Genomic DNA, 17,388 nt, shown 5'->3' with positions numbered 1-17,388 from the left:
CGCAAGTGCCTTCAGTTTAAAATAATTTTTATGCCACAATTGGGCTTATTCCGGACCCCTTCATGAGTCTAGCTGCTTTTTCATGAGAGCCTGGGTCCTGACTCAGTCGTTAAGACGCTTCAGTCACCAGTTATCAGAATCTGTCACAGAGCAAATGCTTTGACTCACGTGCGGGGAGGGCGGACTTGAATCTTCAGAGTTTGTCCCTTATACACAAAATCCAAGGCATTGGGATCCCTTTATTCACATTCAGATGGTCTAAGACTCTGTGATTATTACTTCAGAATAAATTCTAATTTTTATTTTCTTCTTTTTCATTCTTTCAAGAGGTTGCCCTCCAGCCCACACCAGCTGTCACCTACCGTGCCATCGGGGGCATTCTCGACTTCTATGTGTTCCTGGGAAACACTCCAGAACAAGTTGTTCGAGAGTATCTAGAGGTAAACTCATCATGACTGAGGAAATCCTACATAGGACGCAGAAAAGCAAGTTTAATGTGCAAGCGTGATTCATGAGAACCCGCCGTTATACGAAGCTATTACAAATCCACTATGACAGATTAACCCACCTGTCAGTGATTTTTAAAGGGGCCGGGAAATAGACTGACAATCTAACATTCATGTGCGTGGAATATGTTCTGTGCTTCCAAGCCCACATTTAGAGAAGTTTTATTAAAAATAAAGTTTTTATTTTTATTTCATATATTTCTTCCAGCTCATCGGGCGACCGGCTCTTCCTGCCTACTGGATGCTTGGCTTTCATCTCAGTTGTTATGGCTACGGAAGCCTAGAAAATTTGAAAGAAGTCATGGGCAGAAACCGGGCTGCACAACTCCCTTACGTGAGTAAGGCTTTAAAAAAATCCTCCAGAAATAAGAGTTCCCCTGAGGACTAAGAATAATGGTCTATACTTTTTCCCCCTGAGTTTTAAAAATACATAACAAAGAGTTTTATAGATTCAGAGTGCTAGACTCCTCCGTCGGGAGAGCCATTTCTTCAAGGAACTGGTTCTTTTTAGTAGGAAATCATACTTAGAGGCCACAGTTATGGGTTAGAAGCCAATCTGGTTTTGTCTCTATTTTTTATAATCCCATGTTTTATTGGTAAAATTTTCTTATGCCCGCCTTGATGCAGGAGAAGGCAAATTCCCCCAAGGGGGGGTACTCAAGCCCCATGCTAAGAGAGAAGAGGGTTCTTGGTGGGGTGTGAGAAGGAATTCAAACACATGCCAAAGTTAGGGTCAAAAGGAAAGTTTATTAGAGAAGGGGAAATGCAAAGACAAGAGAAAGCAAAGACAAAAAGTGTACACAAAGGGAAAAAAGCCCCAAATGTCAGGGAATTCAGTTTATATTTCATTTTTTAGTTCCTGTGAGTCACAGTGTAAAGACTCTTTTTACCCATTTTCCTTTGATCTGGACGTACAGTGAGGAAGGAACAAGAGGTGCAAAGGGAAAATGTCCAGTAGTCTCTCTCCCACCCCATTCCCTTGGAGGCAGACCCCCAGGTCCTAAAGCAAGTCAGTTTCGCCTGGGCTCTACTGTTATCATCCAGGTAAAATCAGGAGAGGATAGTCATCAAAGGAGACTTGAAGTAGTACATGGGGTAGTAAAAAGAGGACGATGTGGGAGAGGGAGCCCCTTTCTCCCTTTGTCGTGGGGAGAGTGGGGCAGCATTTGGGGAGTGGATGGTTTTCGGTAGCCTCACCGATTCGTTGTAATTGCTCTGGTTTGATTGTAGACTGGTTTTTAATGCCAAGCGCCAGGCAGCAAGGGAGTATGATGCTGTCAACCTGATTCCAGGATGGAGTCAGGCCTTAGGGAAACAGCGCATCATTTGTTTTGAAATTGCTATTGGAAAAAATAAGCATCTGGATGTCAGGGACTGATTGAGAACCTCGTTTAGAGCCCAGCACAGAGTCAGCATGTATCATGAATAGTAATAATGACAATTTGACTGACTCGTTTTAACAGAAAAATTCCTAGGTGCTGAGCTGTGCACTCTGTGTCCTCTTTCAGGATGTTCTGCATGTTGATATTGATTATATGGATGAGAGGAAGGGCTTCACTTATAATCCAGTAGATTTCAAAGGCTTTCCTGAGTTTGCTAAGGAGTTACACAAAAACGGGCAGAAATTGGTCATCATCGTGGTACGTATCCTGCCCTTTCCACCCCCCCAAATCACCTCCTCGTACTCCCTTGTCGTTATACCCCCTCCCTCTTCCCCAATTCCCAAGCTCCTTTCAGTGCCTCTTGTTTAAAGCGAGGTCCTTCATTGTATTTTCCCCCTTCTTAGGATCCAGCTATCTCAAACGACTCTTCCCCAAGTAATCCCATGGCCCGTATGACAGGGGTTCAGATATGAAGATGTGGGTGAATGCTTCAGATGGAGTGACGCCACTCATCGGGGAGGTAACTTAATGGGGAAGCTGGGGGCTGGCAGAGGGGCTGTGGCCGTGTGTGTGTGTGTGTGTGTGTGTGTGTGTGTGTGTGTGCGCGCGCGCGCAATTATTTTGTTTTACATTTTACGTTGGGGATAAACTTTCCCCGCCCTTTCATCCCCAAAGACCTACCAGTCACCCTACTTTTTACATCCTGTCCACAGCTTCCTCCCTTTAAACAATAGCCCCCTATCGAATGTTCGCTTCCTCATCCCTCGTTCGCTCCTCAGCCAACTGCCGTCTGCTTTCTTCCCCCATCACTTTGCTGACGCAGCCCTGGCAGATGGACCAGTTACCTCCTGACTGGCAAATGCAATGGCACTGTTTCACTTCTTTTCTTACGTGACGTCTCTAGTATTTGACAAGTTCGACCACTTCTTTCTCAAACTTTTATGTGTCCTTGTTTTCCGAGAAGGTGTCATCTACTGGTTCATTTCTTATACCTCTGCTGACCTGACTATGACGTCTGGTGGGAAGTGGATAGAAAATAAAATAAAAAAAAGAAGAGTAATTGATGGTTAGAACCCACAGCTCATAAGGGACCAGCTGAAATTCGTATAGTACTTCCCTCACTTACCTTTCCTAGACTCGGAAGTGGAGAAAATGAGAGGAAGGGGGAACCAGAGTTGAAAATTCACAAGGATTTACCAATATTTTTAAAACGAATTTTCCCCTCGGTGACTGTTTGACTCCTCCTGACCCTTACGCTAAGTACTTAGAGGGCTTCACATTCCTACCTGGAAAGGACCTGTGCCCGGTTCCCCTGCTGCCACCATCGTATTAGGAATTTCTTCAAAAGTTCTCTATTTTACTCTCTACTCATTTAATTTACTCCGAGCAATGCGATTCTCTTTCCCCCTACAGGTCTGGCCTGGAGTTTCCTGATTATACCAACCCCAAGTGTGCTGTTTGGTGGGCTAATGAGTTTGAGCTTTTCCACAACCAAGTGGAATTTGACGGAATCTGGATAGTGAGTTATTAATGTTTTGGTTATTAGGTGACTCTATCATAGGTGAAGCTTTATCACTGAGTCGTGGAACACAGGGGGAAGAGAAGAGGAAAGCGAGTATGGCAGTAATTCTAATTGTCTGTTTTGTCTGTGTGTGTTACATGCCGTTGAGTCGGCTCTGATTCCGGTGACCCTGTCAATGAGTGACGTCCATGTTGTCCTGTGCTCAGCAGTCCTGCTCAGCTCCTGTAGATTCATGCCTATGGCTTCCGTATGGAGTCAGTCCATCCCACATTTGGTCTTCCTCTTTCCTGTTGCTTTCTGCATTACCCAGCATTATTGCCTTTTCCAAAAAACCCTGCTTTCTCATGCTGTGCCCAAAATAGGAGACCTTCAGTTTTGTCATTTTTGCTTCCCCCGACGTTTCAGGCTTAATTTGCTCTAGGATCACTTGTTCATCTTCCTGGTGGTCTGGGGTAGCCATACAGCCTTCCTCCAACCCCACACTTCAGATGAATCGATGTCTTTTCCCCTGCGGGCCTTCTTCACGGTGCAACTTTCCCATCTGTACATAGTCATTAGAAATACAAGGGTGTGGGTTTTCTTAGCCTTGGTCTCTGATGACACACGTCTTTGCTCTTGATGATCTTTCCTAATCCTTCCACTGTTGCTTTTCTGAGTCGCAGTCTGCTTTTGATTTCTTGGCTGCAGTCTCCATTTGAATTGACGACTGAACCAAGGCACGCGAACTCTTTAACAATTTCAGTGTCCAGTGTCTGTGTTAAAATTGTGCATTCCTTCTGTAGTCGCGAATTTTGTCTTCTTGCTGTTCAAATTCCCTATTGTACTACTCAAATAATCTTACCAAACACGTAGCTTAGCATCAAAATCAGATAGTTAGGGTGGGCATAATCTGATTTTCCCAAGTCCAACACTCATTTTACAGATGAACGAGCTGAAGGTAAAAGAGGGCATATACTCCTTACATTGTCACAAAGTACACACATCGTTCCAGTGCCAGTTCAGGGCTCTTCCATTTGGACAAACTGATCAGAGCCAAAGTACCCAGGTGCATGACAAAATTGTGGCTACAGGAAGGACAAACGTCTCATGTATTGTCAAATGAAGACAAATGCAAAGCTACAGGTGTTCAGCAACCTAGGGAGCTCTAGGGCTGGACTTTTTTTATTTGTAAGAGAAATGTAGGGAATTTGAACAATACAGAGAGCTAAAAAATATGGAAGCGAAACCCTCTAAAGTCATATCACTCAAAAACACCTGCTGTCAGTATTTCGGTAAGCATCTTTCAGGACCCCTAACTCGCGCACCTGTGGCCACGTGCTCATTCTCACTCTCTGCTCATACCTGTGTTTTTATATGTGTATAGATTTATGTGCGTGTGTTCATAGCTATATTAGATATATAGAGAATGTATAAGTTGATATACATGGAATCATATAAATTGAAATCTTTTTTCACCTAATGTGTTTAGAAATTTTTCATTTTTAGTGGTTATAGACATATATGATTTCGAAGGGAGTTGAAGAACCTTCTCCATGAAAACTTGAATGGATGGAGGAGACAGGAACATCTATTTCTCTCCATGTATATAAGAACTGCTTTAGAAAGGAAATATCTGGAATTATTTTTCTGACTCCTAAAAAAAAAAAAAAGACACCATTAGTACAATATAAGGGGACGTGTTATTTTTTCTTAATAGTTTATGTTCTTTATCTTGTAGGACATGAATGAAGTCTCCAACTTCATTGATGGTTCACTTTCAGGATGTTCCACAAGCAATCTCAGTTATCCCCCATTCACTCCCAGTAAGTCTTGGCGGTTAGTCTCATTTAAGTGGCAATACACAGTTGGTATTTTAAATTCATGAGCATAGATATGAAGAGCCTGGAAAGGGAGTTTGTACATAAGCGTCCATAAGGAAATAAGACCATGGGTAATATATAAAGAAAACTAGGAAAGAAAATCAAAATACATGATGCTTTCCTAAATGAGGCTTAAATTCAAGAGGGGGAAATCTAGTTCTTCTACCTGCAGTCCAAGAAAGTTCTAGGGGAACGGCCAGAGAAGATGTGCAGGAGCCAGAGGCTAGGGGTTAGTCCCTTTTGCTGGAGAAGTTACCCCCACAGGTCAGGGCTGACCATAGAGAGACCAGGTAACTAGGCTTGGTCTTCAGATGAGGGTCAAGTCTGGTGATATCAAGAGTGTGAAGAACAGACCTGGATCATAGGATGAAAGGAAGCCAGAACCCGTGGCGTGGGGGGTCAAAGTCAAAGTCAGAGAATATGGTGCAAGTGTGCTCTGATTGAACTTTGGACAGTGCTGTGTTTCACAGTTTGGCCCCGAAATCATAGCACTTATTGTAGTCTGAAGGAAGCTAAAGGCTCACAGACAAATTGTATTTTTATTAAGAGAGGGCCATCTGTCAACTACTAATTTGTACTTCTTTAACCCTTCACCCCATTCTCCCAGCCCTCCAGGCCCCTCCCCTCTGGCCATAACCAAAGAAGTACAAATTAGTAGTTGATAGAAGGTCATGAGGATGGGGAGCACAGCATAGGGAATGCAGTTAGCATTAATTAATGGCTAGGTGGAGGGCCAGAGGAGAGAAGGAGCAACTAGGGGAATCATTTTATAAACTATACAAATGTCTAACCAACATACTGTATACTTGAAACTAATAAAATAAAATTTTTTAAAAATATATACGTTTAGTAACAAAAAAGAAAGAAGAAAAAGAAAAGAAAGAAAGAAAGAAAGAAAAGAAAAGAAAAAAGAAAAGAAAGAAAGAAAGAAAAAGAAAGAAAGAGAGAGAGAGAAAGGGAGGGAGGGAGGGAGAGAGGGAGGGAGGGAGGAAGGGAAAGAAAAAGAAAAAAAGGAATGAGTTGCTAGAATTGTAGCATGCCGTAAAGACTTCCAGTCTGGTGGGAAAATAGGAAATTAAGGCAGATGGGTCAAAATCAAAAGATGAGGAACAGTTTATATTTTACTCTTTCAGTGAGAGGTCATTTCTGTTTTAGTAAGAGGGAACTATGATAGTCAAATGGTTTGGGAAACAGTAAGCTGGCGTTAGTGTGCAGCATGAATCAATCAATAGATTAGAAGTCAACCTGCCAGCACCAAACTTCGGCGACAGTCAAGATCCAAAGGTGATTTGGCTCTGAACCAGAGCGGTGCAGTGGGAGCCGAAAAGAAGAGACGAATGGGAGAGACCAGGCAATCATCCTTCATAACGTGTGGCCCATGAAAGGCGGGGCGAGAAGTTAATTGACGCTTTCATCCAGTATTTCTGTCTTCAAACCACTTAACTTAGCTCAGTTTGAAGAAATTAGTTAGACTCTTAAGTCTAATTAGATCCTCTTGCTTCCAAATGCCCGCCTCCCGTCACATGAGCACCCAGGTGGGAGACTATGTGTGGGTCAGCACAACTTCTTTATATACCAGAGAATCCACCCCCAATGGATAGCCCTTTGATGGTGAGGAAGCTGCATGATCATTCACAGGCTGGCCACAAGGAGTGCTTGCTCAGGGAGCCAGCATTTCAGGTTCGATGACAGTCGACGAGCAGGGAGCGTGTGTCTGTGTACTCACTGGTTGATCCCTCTTTGGTCCCAGGAGTCCTGGATGGGTACCTGTTCCGTAAGACCCTCTGCATGGATGCAGTGCAGCACTGGGGCAGTATGATGTCCACAGTCTGTATGGCTACGCCATGGCCATTGCCACTGCAGAGTAAGGCCACTATTGCTATGGATTTAATACATGTCAAGTTATTGATCTTGCTAGGCGCTAGGTGCCACTGTGTTACTTTTAAGAACTCTGCAAGATAAGTATGGTTATTATTATTGAATAAGTGAAAGAACTACCTAGCACATAGGGAAGAAGGAATCCAGTAAATATTTGTGGAATGTAGGAAATGGAAGAATCAGCGAATGAATAAATAAATGGAAAATTGGAAAAGAAAGAGAAGTAACTAAGGTCAAACAGCTAATAAATTATGACAGCAAAATTTAAGCCCATTTCCTCATGAGTCCTAGGCCTATATATTTTCCTCTCTGCTATACTGTATAGACTGGAGGATGGAGGGGTAAGTAACTCAAATCTCATACGCTTTGACGTTTTAGATGCTGGCTCTTCATTCTTCTAATGTGTTATGTCTCCCTTTGTGTATGGACTCAAATTCTATAGTGAGAAGGTGTTGAGAACGTTCTCTATTTACTGTAACTGTGACAGCAACAAGCCAGATCAAACCACATTTATTCATAAGCAAAGTCATGATATAATTTTAGCCTTCTTGAAAGTTGTCGAAAAATTTATAGAGCAAATGTTTTTAAGTATATGATAGACTTCTAATTTTAAAAATGTAGATATTTACTTAAAAAGTACCTGTATACATATATAATTTTAAAATGTCTTTTCTTACTACAAAATTGTGATCAAAGTGTTTCCACTTAGAAAGAATTTAAGTTCCAAGAGGGGGTTCATAAATTCATTTTTGTGGATTTCTGAAATTACAATATGAAAGATCAATGTGCATGTACAGCCATGTAAAGTTAAATCTCACCTTTGTGCCATAAAAATTGTATGTCTCTAGTTACTAGCCTTTTCAAGCTGCTCTGGAAATTCTTGGAAATTATGGAGTTAATGATGTACATAAAACACCTGAAAACAAACTAAAGCATAAAATCTTCTCCATGGTGCAGTCTGCTTCTAACAGCAGCTCTGACCCTACCGGGAGAGAGCTGGAGGAGAATGCGGGATTGGCCTTTGAGACCCTTGGTATATGTCGCTGGGCAGAGACACGCTAAGGTCACGCATGCTCGAGTTCAACCTTTTTGGCATCCCAATGGTGAGTCTACAATCCCAAGCTCTGTCCTCAGTCCCAAGAAAGCCTACACAGTTTCCAGCCACAAAGCTTTCCTCTCCCACCCTCCATGGCCCAGGGATTTAATACTTTGAGAGCACGTGCTTTATCTACATTGGTATGACTCTGATACCATGACATCCTTTCCTATATTGTCTTATAAAGTTCAACCTTGAAGTGATATCATTAGAGTATTTCTTTCTATTAAAGTATAACATACACTCAAAGTGTACCTGTCCTTGATGAATTTTCCAAACCAAACATATCTGTGTATCTAGCACCCAGATGAAGAAACATAACATTGCCAACACCCAAGAGATGGCTTTGGCATCTTTTGTTTAAATTTCACATGTATATTTATTGAGTTCCTACTATGTACAGGTACTGAGCTATGTATGTATGGTGAGGGTGGAGAGAAGCATAAATATAGTAACAGAAACACCCTCTCATTCCCCATAGAGTTTATAATTTAGTAAGAGGAGACATATACAAACAATAATTATGATGAGCTAGAGTAAAAGTGCCAACAAGGATATAAACATTGAATATTAAGGGAGATCCTGAGAAAGGGACTTATCAGCTCTGACAAGATTACACGGAACAGAGGATGTCATGGGAGGAAGTCGGAGAAGCTTCACAGAAATTTAAGATCATGACACTTGAGTTTAACAATGAAAAGTGGGTATGTTTTATCAGACTAATGGGCGAGGTCATTTTAAGGTCGAGAAATGAATATGAGCGAAAACACTAAGGAGGAGGATTTGCTGTGTCTGAAAGGATTGGGGTGTAGCACCGGAATGGGAAGAGATGCTGGGAAGGTGGGCCGGAACCGGGTGTTGGGGAGCTAGTGAGATAAGCCGCAGGGAGACCCTGGAGATTTTTGAATAGGTGAGTGACAGTGTCAGATTTCAGTTTTGAAAAATTAATTCTGATGGTAGTGTGGTCAAAATAGTACAAGCTATGGCAGAGGGAATGCAGTTAGCATTAATATGATGGCTAAGTAGAGGGCCAGGGGAGGGAGGGAGCAGTTGGGGGGATTGTTTTATAAACATTATAGATGTCTAACCAATATACTGTATACTTGAAACTAATTTAATAAATAAATTTATATAAAAAATAGTATTAGCTATATTTCTACTTACTATTCATCAAAAAGTTATTGTATATTGTGTTTCATTTGCATTTTCTTTTTACTAAAACCCTGTTAGTTACTTTGTGCCCACTTTAACAGAGTGAGGAAACAGGCACAGAACGGTTAGGTAATTTACTCAAAGTCACCTGAGTGGACGCGGGATGTAACCCAACTCAATCACACTGTGTTAGCCTTCTCAGTAAGAGGCTAGCAGAGTTCAGTAGGGAGGTTCCAGGTGGAGAGCAAAGAGGGGTGTGCTCACGAGCAGTCTGTGACCTTCCAGGTGGGTCTTGACATATGTGGCTGTGCACTGGACGCCCCTGAGGAGCTCTGCAGGCGGTGGATGCAGCTGGGAGCATTCTATCCATTTTCCAGGAATCGCAACAGCCAAGGCTACAAGGTAAGTCTCCCAGGAGATAGAGCCAAAACAAACAGCATACGTTAGGACTGGACTTTTCTGCATCCTCGCCAAGGACTCGGTGGAGCCAGCCTGCTGTCTGGTGCTTCACTCGGGCCCATTTGCACTACTGTTTGCAATCAACAAGGACCTACGAATGTGCCAGTGAAACGCCCTGTACCACTCACCGCCTCTGCTGTTTCCACTGCTGCAGTCAAGGAAATGGTGAGTCTGTTTATCAGACCTCTCTACGCTTTATCTACATTGCTCATTTTGTAATGAGAATCAAATGAGGAAATATTTCAAAATTATTTAACTGGCAGTCTCCCAAGAGAGCACTCTTAAGGAGTGAGTGTGGGGGGCTGAGCTGCAAGGCGTAGAGTGACTTCTTGCTTGGTGAAATGGTCTCCCTTTGCCCAGCTACGCTGATCCGAGACCAAGTTTGCAGTTTGGCCCCTGGGGTCTTTCAGAAAGGAAACTCTTCCTTGTGATGAATAATCCGGAATTCTCCAGATGCTTCTGTGATTCTAGCCAGATCATGATTGCGACCTTTCGTTTTCTTTCAGGACCAGGATCCTGCCTCCTTCGGGGCTGACTCCCCGCTGTTGAATGCCTCCACACACTACCTCACCATCGGCTACACTCTGCTGCCCTATCTCTACACTCTCTTCTATCATGCCCAAAGCCGGGGGGACATGGTGGCCAGGCCCCTTCTGCTCGAGTAAGGACCTTTGTTGATGCAACTGGGCGACATTTTACACACACACACACACACACACGCTCCCCAGATACTATCCTAGGAGTACATACATATAAATATTATAGACTGTTCCCTTTTGGGGAGGGAACTATACCAACATTGTGGGACTTGGGGGTCTTTTCTTTGTTCTGCTGTGAATTGGTTCTTTATCTTAGATGATGCATTTTAATTCTTTCATCCTTAGTTTCTTTAGTCTTAATTTAAAGAAGTTGCTAGCTTGAATTTGACTCTCCCTTTTGTAATACACTGTGTTGGGGCCCTAGGACTTAAAAGTCTTTCCTTGTCAAAACCAGTTACCTTCCTGGGTGTCCTTAGACCCTCAGGCACATACCTGATTTATTATGTATTCCTTATTCTGGGCGAGTTTTTGCCATCTCTTGGAATTTTCTGATAAAAGGCAGATATTCTATAAGAGGAAAGCGTAAAGTTTTATATTAGCTGCTATTTTTTTTTTTTTTTGTGATCAGATCCAGTTTCTTCTTGCTAGTCAGCAGAAGTTTTAAAATACATTGCTTATCTTATTTTTTTAGAAGGGAGATATGGCGAATAGAATTACAACCTGCCTAGCATAGATACTGGAATAGGAACTTATCCAACCTGGGGGAAGAACAAGAGGGTACATGGGCTGGGAAAAGTGGGCCTCAGTGCGGGAGTGGGGAGGTGGGGCCTGATAGGTGTCGCAGAATGACTTGCGGGGTTTGTCTTCGTCATGGAGCCTGCACATTGTGGGCAGGCTGGGGCAGGGGGAGCCTCCAGAAAGCAGTGATCTGAATCTCGGGGAGCGTCTCCCCAATCTCCAGGTTCTACTGGGACAGCAGCACGTGGGACGTGCACCAGCAGTTTTTATTGGGGCCGGGCCTCCTCGTCACTCCAGCTCCGCATGAGGCAAGTGTTCCCCGGAGAGGCGCTGGTGTCTCTGCGTCCGTTCCCGCCACCCACCAAGCTCTGCTCTCTTCCCGGAACCCTTTACCTTCTCTTTACTCCGAACCCATTTCCAACACCTGTGGCAGAGTCGGCCTTAAAGACAGTGGGCCAGGGTCAAAAATAAATTAGGGGGAGCTGGATATCTGATACTCGCACTTTCTTTTTTTTCCCCTCTAAAAGTCTTTTTTCTTAACCAAGTTCCCAACCATTGTAGAAGCATCTACTGGTGAATCTGGGTTGAAGAGTGGTCCCATTTGGTGTCAGATTCTCAGAGCAGATCACTACTTGCCCCATCATACAGAGGCAGAATGGAGTAGTAACCGAGCGCTCACTGTGAGGTCAGGCCGTTCAGAGTGTGATTGTTGCTGCCGCCACGTAGTGCCAGTGAGGTCTGGTACAAGTTGTCATGCTAGTTCCTCAGCTGTAAATGCGAGATAATCAGCGGAAACTGTTGGAAAGTAGAATGAGGTAATCAATGTGAAGGTAGAACTTCCCCCACATTACATGTTTCAATATTATTATTCCTAATATCATTCAATTTGGGTTTTTTCTTTGAATGGCCAAGTTATTGTCTCAATTTTCCCAGTAGAAGTACAGCACAATCTGATAACAGAAAAAAGGCTATTTATGCACTTTTAGTTATGGTGAAGAAGTCCCCTAGGGAATGCTAAGAAATTTATTTTATGCCTTTAAGAGATTGGATCATGAAAAATAATATTTTGTCTTAATTTCAGGGTGCAAAGAAAGTGATGGCTTATATGCCCGATGCCGTCTGGTACGATTATGAGACTGTACGTAGCTTTGACTTTTCTTAAATTCTTTGAGACCACAGCTGCAGCTGTGTAGACGAGATACCCCTGGAAAGAAAATTGTCTGTCCATGCACTGTGTTTCTGTAGTGTTTTCTCTCATTTTATAGCAGATGAGATGAAGTGATGAAGTGAGCCTAAGTTATTTAACATCAGTCATGATAAAACCCGAAAAGCATTCATCAATAAGGTAGAGCTTCAAGTAGAATGCCTCATGAGCAAATTTTAGAGGTGTCAGTGGACAATTTAGCTTTGTCATGAGTCAGATTACTTGTTCAGAACTATCAGTTCATGTAATATATATCAAATAGCCTCAGCAAGGCATGAGTATTCCTTCAAATTCCCAAGTAATGGCAACATCTGTTCTTAATTTTTTCCCCTTCTCTTGTTTGATTGCTCAGTTAAACAGTAATTCAGCTAGGTGGAAAAAGGAGAGAACCATAGATAACTGAGCATGTGGATGAGAGGTGGAGGTGAATGCACTGTCATGCCATTGTGTTTGATTCATGTTTGATTCGTACGTTTTTATCAGGGGGGCCGAGTGCGATGGAGGAAGCAGAACGTGGAGATGGAGCTTCCCAGAGACAGAATTGGACTTCACCTTCGAGGGGGCTACATCTTGCCTACCCAGCGGCCAGCTACAACCACTGTGGCAAGGTACAGCACGGCTGGGTATTTCCTTCGAGGGGGAGGCCAGCGAAGCTGGTCATTTCTATTCCCTTCTGTTGCCCTTGCAGAAGATGCCAGCACATTACGTGGAGGGTGGGGAAGGGCTCTGGTGTGCATGGACTGTTTCTGTTTTAGCACTGAAAGTCTCATGTCTTGGGAAACTTCTCAATTCCAGGCAAATGGGGTCTGTTGATCCACTTACCTTCCTTGCCAGACCATCCACCCACTGTGCCAAGCTCTTGACTCACTGTCATTTCCAGAGAGTGGGAGTTCACTGTTCATTCCCCTAAAATCTCAACTTCCCATTTCTTTCTTCACACTGAGCCATTTTTTTTTTTTGTGATGCAAGATAGAGTTCAAAAGTTACTTCTACACTTCAGATCTCCCTCATATCACTGATTTCTCCTTTATGAGTCTTTGATTCTAAAATCATAGACGCCATCTGTACTAACAAGGCACATGTTTATAGCTGCATCTCTAAAAGTATGAGCCTGTTTGTTCTTAATAGACCAGAAGTTCTTTGGAGTTTAGAAGCCTGCCTTTTCTTTTGAACCTCCTTTATTACCTTGATTTTTCACATTTAGATTTTCTATGATACTTATAAAATAATCCTTCTACGTCCAATACCAGCTGGTTTCTTTTTCTCTAGTTGTTCAACTTCATACTGTTCTGCATTTTGATACCAGAATTAAATTTCCAAAATGAAATCTCGACATATTGCTCCCCTGCTTGAAGTTCAAACTCTCGTATTAGTACGGATTTCAAGGCTAATCACAATCCGGTTCCAAATTCACTGTGTCTCCTGGTATACCTTAAGGCACACCTGTAAATCAGCCATGCCAAAAATCTTGTTATTCCTCAAACCCACCCATCCATTTTATTGCTTTTGGACATCAGCTTTTATTATCCTTTCAACAATCTTTGTTTGGGGTGTTCCTATCTCCTGTGACATCACATGCCTTCGTGCATGAAGACAACCAGAGCCATCTGCCGCTGGTACCCTTTCCCATTTGAAATTCAGTGGAATCATGCCCAACTCCTTTGACAAAATTCTTTGAGTTTTAAGTCTTTATCTCTTAATCAATCTTGTCTCCCGCAGTCGCCGGAGCCCTCTTGGTCTCATCATTGCCCTGGATGATAACAAAGAAGCAAAAGGGGAGCTTTTCTGGGACAATGGGGAGACCATAGGTGAGCACTGTTGTGACGACATCGCCATTCCCGAACCTGCCTCTTTGAGATACTCCTTCTGGTCATTCAGCCGAGGCAGAAGTCGTACCAGGCACAGTAGACTTAACCACTCAAGAAGGACAATTTTGTTTTTGGTTGCACTGTTCATGGGTAGTGGTAGACAGAACCATGATAGAAGGAAAATGCATTTCTACCTCTTAGCATTCTCCCATTGGCCAGCAATATTCATAGGCTCTCATTTTATCGTCAATGGAAACTTGAAAGAGATATTTTCAAGACTGTTCCTGCCCTTCCATATAGACATCATCCCCTGAAATACTAATGAACAAATGCCGACGATATGAAAAACTTATCCATGCCAGTGAGGCAGTGAGAATACACTTTTCCAGTGTGTCTACTTGTAGCTTTTTAGCACAGTACTCTGTCTCCAGTACACTCACAGCTCTTGTGGCTCCAGCTTAGGAAATAGATTCACTAGAGACATATGCCTTGGTTCGCTTGGAAGGGAACCTTTTCAAGGTCAAGGTAGAAATGAAAAGGGAAAACAGTGGCTTGGCCTGGGAGACACTGTCTATAATCCTGTCATTCTCAAGATGCAGCTTCAAGGACAGCACAGTAAAATGTTTGTCTGCGGTGGGCAGACCGGAGTCTGGCTCATCTTTCTCCCCCTTTCAGATACTGTGGCCAATGAAGTTTATGTCTTCTGTGAGTTTACCGTCACCCAAGTGAGTAGTAAATTTTTATGGATCTTATGCGTGAGCTTTTATCTGACCATGAGTCATGCGTGTTTGTTTATGTGTGTAATTATATTTGTAGCTTCATATGCATTTGTGACTGTCGGTGAGCATGTTTCAATATATGAATTAATTCCCAATAACTGAGTCATCTCTGTTAGTAAACAAAGAATGATATGGATAAATCAAAGCCATCAGTTTTTTAAATGCAGTTTTTAAAAATTTCGTGAGCATGTCTCTTTTTCCACCCCATGCATTTGACTCTGTCTCTTTTCCCACTGGGGGAGTATCAAGATCAATTCGTATCCCTTAAGCACACATTTGCAAAGACAGCTGGGAGGCAGTTGGAGCAGTTTTAGGCAGCGTGGAATATTTGAGTGACTTGAGAATCTGTGTATTGTAGGTAGACCTTTGTGCTTGTTTTGCAGAACCGCTTGGATGTGAAGATTTTGAAGTCAACCTACAAAGACCCCAATAATTTAGTTTTTAAAGAGATTAAAATCCTTGGGACCCAGGAACCCAAAAACATTACAGTGAAACATAATGGCGTCTCAAGTCAAGTTTCTCCTAACGTCACTTATGATTCTAATCTACAGGTAAAAATCCATTTTGTTGAGATGGCTTATCACAAATTCTTTATAGCTTATGGTGGCCCTTCTTGCCAAGGTCACAGGTCCTGAAGGGCCAGAACACTCTCTGAGGCCTGGGGTGGGAAGTCAGAGGGTGAGGAGAGAAAAATAAATGAAGAATGTACCAGAGCTAGAAGCAGTGAGGGAGCTGCTGAGAAACTGGATAAGGGAACTGGGTCTTTTTATCTTTACATCCTGACTCACCCCCAGGTTTTCTGTTCTCTCTGACTGGGGCAGAAGAGGAAAAGTTAGAAGCCTGGGAAACAGGATTAGAGGAAAAGTAGATCAGAAAGCCGCTGGCGATGCTAGAAAGGTAAAGGCGGGAGGTGAGATTCCCATTAATGAAAAGTTTGAGGTGTGTGTGTTTTTTCAATCTCCTGAGTTGTATAGATTCTCACATCAACACACATATTTTTAGAAACTATTTTATAAAGTCAAAGAATTCAGCAAGCCTAACTCATGGCTACTTGTTTGGTTAGATGATAATAATAAAATAATTTTTCACCAGTTGTAATGAGACCTGACATTCTTGAGCAGGTTGTAACCAGTTCCACTGATGTCTTAGCCTAATGAGGAGCCCTCTCCCCACATACTCCCGACCGTGGGCGTGATCTGGGATTGGCCGCGGCTGGGTCAGCATAGTTTGTGGGGAACGTTCACATTTGGAGCAAATAAGTAAATTTGGTCTTCTACTATAATGATATATCGGTGACACTTGACATTTTGTCCTGACAGCATACATTGAGGACGCATACATTATAAAGTTAGAAATAAAGTATTGGGTTTTTTTGTTGTTGTTGTTGTTGTTTTCGGTTATGAGCACACCAAAGTGCAAGCCATTTGAAGGATGCGTGTGTGAAAACAAGCTCAATAAATGTTTGTTTAAAAAATTAATTGATATAGCACCAAAAGAACTCTAACTGTTTAAATTTGGGTAGGGGGAGCCATGATTTATACACATGGAACTACCGGGTGGGGGACAGGCAGTCCAAACCAGCACACAAGAACCCTCATGTGATGCTAATATAATGTTTAAAGCTTAATGGAGCAGTTGAGCGAAGCCCTCGGAGAAGGCAGGGCTGGTGGTGGACTTTGAAAGATAGCACGTCAAGATTTGTGTGGCTGCAAGTGACAGGAAATTCAGCAAAATGGTGGTTTCAACAAACATTTTTTTTTCCTTTTGCAGTAAGAGGTTAGAGGGCAGTCAGTCAGCTGCTGGAATTGGTTTGGTGGCTCAAGGTTGTCAGAGTTGAGGTCTTTTCTTCCTTGTGATTGGAAGTGGCTGCTTAATTCTAGCCACCATGGCCTTGTACATGTATGTGCTTGTGCGTGTGCGTGTGCGTGTTATGCTACAAAGAAAATGCAGAAGAGAAACCCTTCCTACAAAATAAGATGGAGGAGGAGGAGTTGGGGAAGGAGGGATAGAGTGGTTACAAAATGTTTCATTTGACCAAATTCTTTTCAAAATGTTATATGTAAGATTCACAGAGTTGTGATGTTTGCCCTGCTGCCATTGGATAGTCCCCCTCACCTACCGCCTGAGTAGCTCTCTTCATATAAACTCCACATAAACTTGTGACTTGAATTGTTGAATCTGGTCTGATTTCTATTTCCTTCCCTAAAAGAAGTCTCAGATCTCTCAAGGCCTCTGTCCTGAGGGTAAGTTTCCTCATCACCCCATTCCTACAGGTGGCCCTTATCACAGGACTTGACCTCGTCCTGGGAGAAGGAAACACGGTGGAGTGGGACCTGAAAATACAGGATGCAGAAAAAATAGACTGTTATCCGGATGAGAGCGGCGCTTCTGCAGAAAACTGTGCTGCGCGTGGCTGCGCCTGGGAGGTACCCGCTCTGACGGTGTCACCACACGTGACAATTCACA

General features: G+C 42.8%; 1 protein-coding gene across 1 annotated transcript in view; it reads left to right on the top strand.

Moving 5' to 3' along the window:
* LOC107516912 (maltase-glucoamylase, intestinal) overlaps positions 1-17,388 on the top strand; it is a 49,518-nt gene that overhangs the window by 5,360 nt on the left and 26,770 nt on the right. The window contains 20 exon segments of the mRNA XM_036230229.1: positions 328-440; positions 715-840; positions 2,015-2,146; positions 2,293-2,329; positions 2,332-2,408; positions 3,302-3,312; positions 3,314-3,407; positions 5,128-5,212; positions 7,020-7,222; positions 7,439-7,488; positions 8,199-8,250; positions 9,681-9,797; positions 10,361-10,515; positions 11,355-11,439; positions 12,213-12,269; positions 12,819-12,943; positions 14,055-14,143; positions 14,819-14,868; positions 15,306-15,473; positions 17,196-17,348. Of these exon segments, the coding sequence (XP_036086122.1) occupies positions 328-440; positions 715-840; positions 2,015-2,146; positions 2,293-2,329; positions 2,332-2,408; positions 3,302-3,312; positions 3,314-3,407; positions 5,128-5,212; positions 7,020-7,222; positions 7,439-7,488; positions 8,199-8,250; positions 9,681-9,797; positions 10,361-10,515; positions 11,355-11,439; positions 12,213-12,269; positions 12,819-12,943; positions 14,055-14,143; positions 14,819-14,868; positions 15,306-15,473; positions 17,196-17,348 (1,979 nt within the window).

Source organism: Rousettus aegyptiacus, unplaced genomic scaffold (genome assembly GCF_014176215.1).
Source record: "Rousettus aegyptiacus isolate mRouAeg1 unplaced genomic scaffold, mRouAeg1.p scaffold_m13_p_13, whole genome shotgun sequence".
NCBI classification, from domain to species: Eukaryota; Metazoa; Chordata; class Mammalia; order Chiroptera; family Pteropodidae; genus Rousettus; species Rousettus aegyptiacus.
Note: the sequence above shows the minus strand (reverse complement) of the source record. Positions and strands in the feature narration are given on the sequence as shown.